At 50.0% G+C, this 9693-nt stretch overlaps 1 protein-coding gene across 1 annotated transcript; it reads left to right on the top strand.

Moving 5' to 3' along the window:
- Positions 1-1217: 1217 nt before the first annotated feature.
- On the top strand, positions 1218-7289 carry LOC311592941 (uncharacterized protein; the record flags this gene model as incomplete). Its single annotated transcript, XM_084773845.1, has 2 exons — positions 1218-1754; positions 6855-7289. One exon carries the CDS (start codon positions 1218-1220, stop codon positions 1722-1724), a length of 507 nt encoding a protein of 168 aa, XP_084629971.1. The 3' UTR covers positions 1725-1754; positions 6855-7289.
- Positions 7290-9693: the final 2404 nt, after the last annotated feature.

The following is a 9693-nucleotide window of genomic DNA, read 5'->3' on the forward strand; positions in this document are numbered from 1 at the left end:
TGTCCAGGACAGCCAAGCCTACACAGAGAAACCCTACCTAAAAACAAACAAACAAACAAATGCTGTCAAACTGTCACTTAAAATGAGGGTCAACGGAAAAACTAACGGACTCTACATGTAACTTATAGACTTGGGTTTAAGAGATACATCTAGTGATAAAGTGCTACAAGCACAGGTGTGAGGACTTAAGTTTGATCCCCCAAAATACATTAAAAGCCTCTTATGGTAACATGGAGCTACAGGACTGGGGAGGTGGATGCAGCCAGATCTCAGGCTTCATTCACTAGCCTGTGCTAAGAGGGGAGTCACGAGCCAGTGAGAGACTTGGCCTCAAAACCCAGGTTCACCAATGCCTTCCACATACACAAGCACATATCTGTCCTTCAACACACACAAAGAGGGGTGGGGAAGGAGGCAAAAAGAAGAGGAAGAACATGGCAGGGTGGAAAAGGCAGTCTGCCTACAATCCCAACAAAGCAAAGGCAGACACAGCATCCCCAGCAAGCCGGCTAGATACAACAGTCAGAATAGGGACCTCTGGTTGCTGCAGGAAACATGCACAGTAGAATGACTCAGGAGGACACCTACTAGCTGACTCTGGCCAAGACAAGCATCCACACAGCTGAATGCATTCCAAAAACATGTACACATTAAATCACAGAGAGAGAGAGAGAGAGAGAGAGAGAGAGAGAGAGAGAGAGAGAGAGAGAGAGAGAGAACACACACACTCACTCACACACACACACAGAGGCATGGTCCTGCACGAACAAACACACAAACACACACAAACACACACATACACACACACACACACACACACACACACACACACACACACACACACACACACAAATACAGTCGTATATACATTGCATGGACATACACAAGCAAAAAAAAGCCTGAAATGTTGGTTGGTATTTTACCAAAATGAGGAGCTTGATCCACTCAGGACACAAATTCAGCACTAGAGTTATTGTGATGAGGCAAAGAGGATGTAGAGACCAGAGGATAGTAATGTGGAGATGACAACTACAGCAAAATAAAAGAGAGTGGTCCTAAAAATGGCACAAACAGGAACCAGGAAGTGCCCATGTGCATCCAGGTAAGTGACCCTGAGCAGGGATATAAAGGCCCAGGCTCAGGAGGCTCCACACCTGTACACCCCTCTTTCTGCCTGCTTCACTGTCCTACTCTACCGTCAACCAAACACCAGAACCATGAGCTGCTGTGGCTGTTCTGGAGGCTGTGGCTCCAGCTGTGAGACCGGTGGCTCCTGCTGCTGCTGCAAGCCTGTGTGCTGCTGTGTGCCTGTGTGCTGCTGTGGGGGCAGCAGGGGAGACTGTGGCTCCTGTGGAGGTTGCAAGTCCAGCTGCTGTGAGTGTAGCTGCTGCAAGCCCTGCTGCTGTCACTCCAGCTGCTGCAAGCCCTGTTGCTGTCAGTCCAGCTGCTGTAAGCCTTGCTGCTGTCAATCCAGCTGCTGCAAACCTTGCTGCTGTCAGTCCAGCTGCTGCAACCCCTGCTGCTGTCAGTCCAGCTGCTGTAAGCCCTGCTGCTGCTACCCTTCCTGCTGTCAGTCCAGCTGCTGTGAGCCCTGCTGCTGTCAGTCCAGCTGCTGTGAGCCCTGCTGCTGTCAGTCCAGCTGCTGTAAGCCCTGCTGCTGTCAGTCCAGCTGCTGTAAGCCCTGCTGCTGTCAGTCCAGCTGCTGCCAACCCTGCTGCTCTTAGTCCAGCGGTTGAAAGCCCTGCTTCTGCTAGGTTGGTTCTGAAAACCCCATAGTTGGCAGGCTGGTTGCTGTGCCCGAGTATGCTGCCAGCGCAATCCCTGGGTTTTAGCTACTCAGGGCTATTACAGTATAGGCACTGTCCCTCTCAGGACTTCCCAGCCCAGGCTTGGACTCCCTTTCCCAACACACTGAGCCACTCTCCTCCACTAGCTCTGCCTCTCTCTCTCTCATCCTTCTTCCTTCCCAAAAATGAGCATTTCCTTTTGGCTTCTTGGTGGTCCAGCTGCTACAAGTGGAGCTTTGGCACCTCGGAGGGCTACAAGGCAAGATCTTGCAGCTCTAGTTGCCATGGGCCTCGGGTTGATAACAAATACATCCATGCCACCCCTGTCACTCTGAAAACCATCGGAAGACATTTCTGTGGTATCACTCTCACCTTGTAGCCCATGCCAATCCCTGCAGTGAAGGCCCTCCTCAACCCACTCACTCTAAGACACCAAGAATCCTCATCTCTGCCCTTTCCACTTTCAATAAAGCCAATACTCCAGTACACTATTGCTCTCTTGTGTCTTTTTTCCTCTTGTTGTGTAGGGATTTACTGGAATAGCCACTGTAGTCACACAACATTTCAGTAGACCATAGGCCAGTGGGCAGTGTGTCCTACCTGGCACAGCTCTTCCTCACACTGTGGCAGAAGCATCAAGGACAGCCACTCTGCCCTTACTCTGCAACTCCTCCCTGAATCTGAGGAATCAGACTCACATCACCATCCTCTTCCTGATCATCTCCAGCTAAGGCTCCTATCAGAAATTGCCACAGACACAGTAGCTTATTAACAATACAAGCAGTTCTTCTCATCTATGGAGGGTAGTTCAAGTGTAGTAGAGCTTGTTCTGGCTTTGAACGGTGTGTGTGTGTGTGTGTGTGTGTGTGTGTGTGTGTGTGTGTATGTGTGTGTACATCTGTCTGTACGTCTGTCTCTACGTCTGTCTGTCTGTCTGTGTGTCTGTCTTTGCAAGGTAGTGTGCCCATAGGCACCTGATTATAGGTACACTTGCAGGGTGTGTATAAGCAAAGGCCAGAGGCCAGTGCTAGGTGCCTTCCTTGATTTTGCTCTTATTTATTTACTTATTTATTTATTCTTTTATTTACTTTAGATTTAGGACACATGATTTCTCTGTTGAACAGCTCTGACTGCCCTAGAACTCGCTCTGTAGATGAGGCTGGGCTCACAGAGATCAACGTGCTTCCTGTTTATCATTCGACATAGGATCTCTCTCCCTGAGACTTGGACCTCACCGATTACAGGTGTCTGGCCAGTGAGACCCAGAGATCCATGTCCACTGTCTTAGGGTGTCTTTTGCTGTGAAGAGAAACCATGAACACAGCAAGTCCTCTAAGGGAGAACCTTTCATTTGGGTGGCTCACAGATCCATAGTTTATTCCACTCTTGTCATGGCAGGAAGCATGGCGGCACCCAGCAGACATGGTGCTGGAGCAGGAGCTGAGAAATCTTCATCTGCATTGGCAGGCAGCAGGAAGACAGTGTGCCACTGGGCCTGGCTTGATTTTCTGAAAGCACAGAGCACATGCCCCATGGCACACGGCCTCCAACAAGGCCTCATCTCCAATATTGCCACTCCTTGTGCGTCTGTGGGAGCCATGTTCATTCAAACCACAGAGACAGGGTATTTAGTTATTTGGAGTGTGGGAGGGGGGAAGTTAGAAAGGGTAGATAATAAGGCCATGGGTAAGTTGGAGACCCTGAAAACAAAGCCGAATGGAGTTTGGGGGTAGAACTGGCGCTGCTTTCTAGACTGATCTGACTGCACAATAGGCTCTGTCTCAGAGTTCCTCTGGACAACATCAAATTGTGAATGAAGCGAAGAAGCAAAAAGACAAGGAGAGGAACTATGAGTGCTCCTGGGTATGGTGCATGAGAGGTTTGTTATAGACATGTGGCAGAGCATAAGGAAAGGCAGACACATCTGGGAAACTCCTAAGTGGTCCTGGCCACGAACCATGTAGGGACAGTGGCAGGGGAAGTGAGAGGCTGGAGCCAAGCACTCCAGCCAGGGGGTCAAAAGAAGGGGCAGCGAAAGAGACAGTTAGGGAACCCTAAAATCGGGATTCCTATGGAAGAGCGGCTCAAGCCCATGGGCTGGAGAGGTCAAGGTACAGGCAGGGTATGGGAGCCATACCCTGTGATAGGGAGGGCCTGAGGGATGCTGGGAGGACCTGCAGGCCAGATTGGCTTAGGGACCTTCACGAGGCACATCAGCCAGTGGTCCAAGGTTTGATTTTGAGTGTGTTTTGTTGCAAGACAGGGTTTCTCCACGGAGCCTTGACTCTCTTGCACTTGCTTTGTAAAGCAGTTTGGCCTCAAACTCGCAGAGATCTGCCTGCCTCTGCCTCCCTGTGTGCTAAGATGAAAAGTAGGAGCCACCCAGTGTGGCTTGTCCCATGTTCGAAACGGTAAATGTTAACTACATCAGTGGAGAACAGTCTCCTATATGGTGCTCACATTCATGGTCCAGAGACCCCTTGCCAGGCAGCTCGGCCATCACCTCACCTCACCTCACCTCACCTCACGACCAGCAGGTTCTCAACTAGTGGATCTCAGTCCCTTTGAGGGAACCATAGAACATCTCTTACATATCTTATGCTTGCATTTCAGTTCATCACTGTAGCGATTACACTTAGGAAGTAGCAAGGAAGTCATTTAAGGGCTGAGGGTATCTAGCACATGAGGAACGTTGTTAAAGAGTCATAGCATTAGGAAGGTTGGGAACCACTGCTCTAAGGTTGGCAGAGCTCTGGGCTAATGCTAGACAGTTGTCTGAGGTGGGGGTTTCCACACCAAACCCCATGGAGTGGACAAGGTAGGGGTCAGGACTCAGCCAAGTACAGGCGCCAGCTGCTAATGGAGAAACTCTGGGTCCCGTGGAGTAAAGACTGTCCAGTGGGTCATCCCTGGGGCAAAGGGAGAGACTGACTCCATCCTGTAGGCCTGCATGCACTCTGAGAAGGGGCAGCTGGAGTGTGACTTGGGAAGGAAGGGAAGGCAGAGAGTAGGGAAGGGTAGTCTGACCCACAGACAGCCAGTGCTCTTCTAAGATTCTTGGACCCATCCTGGACTGAGGAGGAACTCAAGTGGGCCCATCTGCATCTTTAGCACAGACCTCGGAAGCCCCAAATCCTGTCAGAGCTCCTCTCCCCTAGATGGTGTGAATCTCAGGCTCAAATATTGGGCCCAAGGTCCCTGTCTTATGGTCTTCATTGCAAAGCTGTTGAGCCTTTAAAAAGTTGGAAAGAATCAGGCGTGCTGCAGCACGTCTTTCAAACTAGCACTCTGGAGTCAGAGGCAGGTAGGTCTCTGTGAGTTCAAGGCCAGCCTGGTCTACAAAGTATGTCCAGGACAGCCAAGCCTACACAGAGAAACCCTACCTAAAAACAAACAAACAAACAAATGCTGTCAAACTGTCACTTAAAATGAGGGTCAACGGAAAACCTAACGGACTCTACATGTCACTTATAGACTTGGGCTTTCAGAGATACATCTAGTGATAAAGTGCTACAAGCACAGGTGTGAGGACTAAAGTTTGATCCCCCAAAATACATTAAAAGCCTCTTATGGTAACATGGAGCTACAGGACTGGGGAGGTGGATGCAGCCAGATCTCAGGCTTCATTCACTAGCCTGTGCTAGGAGGAGAGTCACAAGCCAGTGAGAGACTTGGCCTCAAAACCCAGGTTCACCAATGCCTTCCACATACACGAGCACATATCTGTCCTTCAACACACACAAAGAGGGGTGGGGAAGGAGGCAAAAAGAAGAGGAAGAACATGGCACGGTGGACAAGGCAGTCTGCCTACTATCCCAACAAACCAAAGGCAGATACAGCATCCCCAGCAAGCCGGCTAGATACAACAGTCAGAATAGGGACCTCTGGTTGCTGCAGGAAACATGCACAGTAGAATGACTCAGGAGGACACCTACTAGCTGACTCTGGCCAAGACAAGCATCCACACAGCTGAATGCATTCCAAAAAAATGTACACATTAAATCACACACACACACACACAGAAAGAAAGAGAGAGAGAGAGAGAGAGAGAGAGAGAGAGAGAGAGAGAGAGAGAGAGAGAGAAACACACACATTCACTCACACACCCACACAGAGGCATGGTCCTGCACGAACACACACACAAACACCAAAGACACACACACACACACACACACACACACACACACACACACAAATACAGTCATATATACATTGCATGGAAATACACAAGCAAAAAAAAGCCTGAAATGTTGGTTGGTATTTTACCAAAATGAGGAGCTTGATCCACTCAGGACACAAATTCAGCACTAAAGTTATTGTGATGAGGCAACAAGGATGTGGAGACCAGAGGACAGTAATGTGGAGATGACAACTACAGCAAAATAAAAGAGAGTGGTCCTAAAAATGGCACAAACAGGAACCAGGAAGTGCCCATGTGCATCCAAGTAAGTGACCCTGAGCAGGGATATAAAGGCCCAGGCTCAGGAGGCTCCACACCTGTACACCCCTCTTTCTGCCTGCTTCACTGTCCTACTCCACCGTCAACCAAACACCAGAACCATGAGCTGCTGTGGCTGTTCTGGAGGCTGTGGCTCCAGCTGTGAGACCGGTGGCTCCTACTGCTGCTGCAAGCCTGTGTGCTGCTGTGTGCCTGTATGCTGCTGTGAGGGCAGCAGGGGAGGCTGTGGCTCCTGTGGAGGTTGTAAGTCCAGCTGCTGTGAGTGTAGCTGCTGCAAGCCCTGCTGCTGTCAGTCCAGCTGCTGCAAGCCCTGTTGCTGTCAGTCCAGCTGCTGTAAGCCTTGCTGCTGTCAATCCAGCTGCTGCAAACCTTGCTGCTGTCAGTCCAGCTGCTGCAACCCCTGCTGCTGTCAGTCCAGCTGCTGTAAGCCCTGCTGCTGCAACCCTTCCTGCTGTCAGTCCAGCTGCTGTGAGCCCTGCTGCTGTCAGTCCAGCTGCTGTAAGCCCTGCTGCTGTCAGTCCAGCTGCTGTAAGCCCTGCTGCTCTCAGTCCAGCTGCTGTAAGCCCTGCTGCTCTTAGTCCAGCGGTTGAAAGCCCTGCTTCTGCTAGGATGGATGCTGAAAACCCCATAGTTGGCAGGCTGGTTGCTGTGCCCGAGTATGCTGCCAGCGCAATCCCTGGGTTTTAGCTACTCAGGGCTATTACAGTATAGGCACTGTCCCTCTCAGGACTTCCCAGCCCAGGCTTTGACTCCCTTTCCCAACACACTGAGCCACTCTCCTCCACTAGCTCTGTCTCTCTCTCATCCTTCTTCCTTCCCAAAAATGAGCATTTCCTTTTGGCTTCTTGGTGGTCCAGCTGCTACAAGTGGAGCTTTGGCACCTCTGAGGGCTACAAGGCAAGATCTTGCAGCTCTAGTTGCCATGGGCCTCGGGTTGATAACAAATACATCCATGCCACCCCTGTCACTCTGAAAACCATCTGAAGACATTTCTGTGGTATCACTCTCACCTTGTAGCCCATGCCAATCCCTGTAGTGAAGGCCCTCCTCAACCCACTCACTCTAAGACACCAAGAATCCTCATCTCTGCCCTTTCCACTTTCAATAAAGCCAATACTCCAGTACACTATTGCTCTCTTGTGTCTTTTTTCCTCTTGTTGTGTAGGGATTTACTGGAATAGCCACTGTAGTCACACAACATTTCAGTAGACCATAGGCCAGTGGGCAGTGTGTCCTACCTGGCACAGCTCTTCCTCACACTGTGGCAGAAGCATCAAGGACAGCCACTCTGCCCTTACTCTGCAACTCCTCCCTGAATCTGAGGAATCAGACTCACATCACCGTCCTCTTCCTGATCATCTCCAGCTAAGGCTCCTATCAGAAATTGCCACAGACACAGTAGCTTATTAACAATACAAGCAATTCTTCTCATCTATGGAGGGTAGTTCAAGTGTAGTAGAGCTTGTTCTGGCTTTGAACGGTGTGTGTGTGTGTGTGTGTGTGTGTGTGTGTGTGTGTGTGTGTATACATCTGTCTGTACGTCTGTCTCTACGTCTGTCTGTCTGTCTGTGTGTCTGTCTTTGCAAGGTAGTGTGCCCATAGGCACCTGATTATAGGTACACTTGCAGGGTGTGTATAAGCAAAGACCAGAGGCCAGTGCTAGGTGCCTTCCTTGATTTTGCTCTTATTTATTTACTTATTTATTTATTCTTTTATTTACTTTAGATTTAGGACACATGATTTCTCTGTTGAACAGCTCTGACTGCCCTAGAACTCGCTCTGTAGATGAGGTGGGGCTCACAGATATCAACGTGCTTCCTGTTTATCATTCGACATAGGATCTCTCTCCCTGAGACTTGGACCTCACCGATTACAGGTGTCTGGCCAGTGAGACCCAGAGATCCATATCCACTGTCTTAGGGTGTCTTTTGCTGTGAAGAGAAACCATGAACACAGCAAGTCCTCTAAGGGAGAACCTTTCATTTGGGTGGCTCACAGATCCATAGTTTATTCCACTCTTGTCATGGCAGGAAGCATGGCGGCACCCAGCAGACATGGTGCTGGAGAAGGAGCTGAGAAATCTTCATCTGCATTGGCAGGCAGCAGGAAGACAGTGTGCCACTGGGCCTGGCTTGATTTTCTGAAAGCACAGAGCACATGCCCTATGGCACACGGCCTCCAACAAGGCCTCATCTCCAAAATTGCCACTCCTTGTGCGTCTGTGGGAGCCATGTTCATTCAAACCACAGAGACAGGGTATTTAGTTATTTGGAGTGTGGGAGGGGGGAAGTTAGAAAGGGTAGATAATAAGGCCATGGGTAAGTTGGAGACCTGAAGAAAAAGCCGAGAGGAGTTTGGGGGTAGAACTGGCGCTGCTTTCTAGACTGATCTGACTGCACAATAGGCTCTGTCTCAGAGTTCCTCTGTACAACATCAAATTGTGAATGAAGCCAAGAAGCAAAAAGACAAGGAGAGGAACTATGAGTGCTCCTGGGTATGGTGCATGAGAGGTTTGTTATAGACATGTGGCAGAGCATAAAGAAAGGCAGACACATCTGGGAGACTCCTAAGTGGTCCTGGCCTCGAACCATGTAGAGACAGTGGCAGGGGAAGAGAGAGGCTGGAGCCAAGCACTCCAGCCAGAGGGTCAAAAGAAGGGGCAGAGAAAGAGACAGTTATGGAACCCTAAAATCAGGATTCCTATGGAAGAGCGGCTCAAGCCCATGGGCTGGAGAGGTCAAGGTACAAGCGGGGTATGGGAGCCATACCCTGTGATAGGGAGGGCCTGAGGGATGCTGGGAGGACCTGCAGGCCAGATTGGCTTAGGGACCTTCACGAGGCACATCAGCCAGTGGTCCAAGGTTTGATTTTGAGTGTGTTTTGTTGCAAGACAGGGTTTCTCCACGGAGCCTTGACTCTCTTGCACTTGCTTTGTAAACCAGTTTGGCCTCAAACTCGCAGAGATCTGCCTGCCTCTGCCTCCCTGTGTGCTAAGATGAAAAGTAGGAACCACCCAGTGTGGCTTGTCCCACGTTCGAAAAGGTAAATGTTAACTACATCAGTGGAGAACAGACTCCTTTATGGTGCTCACATTCATGGTCCAGAGACCCCTTGCCAGGCAGCTCGGCCATCACCTCACCTCACCTCACCTCACCTCACGACCAGCAGGTTCTCAACTAGTGGATCTCAGTCCCTTTGAGGGAACCATAGAACATCTCTTACATATCTTATGCTTGCATTTCAGCTCATCACTGTAGCGATTACACTTAGGAAGTAGCAAGGAAGTCATTTAAGGGCTGAGGGTATCTAGCACATGAGGAACGTTGTTAAAGAGTCGTAGCATTAGGAAGGTTGGGAACCACTGCTCTAAGGTTGGCAAAGCTCTGGGCTAATGCTAGACAGTTGTCTGAAGTGGGGGTTTCCACACCAAACCCCATGGAGTGGACA

Source organism: Acomys minous (genome assembly GCF_964271855.1).
Source record: "Acomys minous genome assembly, chromosome: 2".
Classification (NCBI taxonomy): Eukaryota; Metazoa; Chordata; class Mammalia; order Rodentia; family Muridae; genus Acomys; species Acomys minous.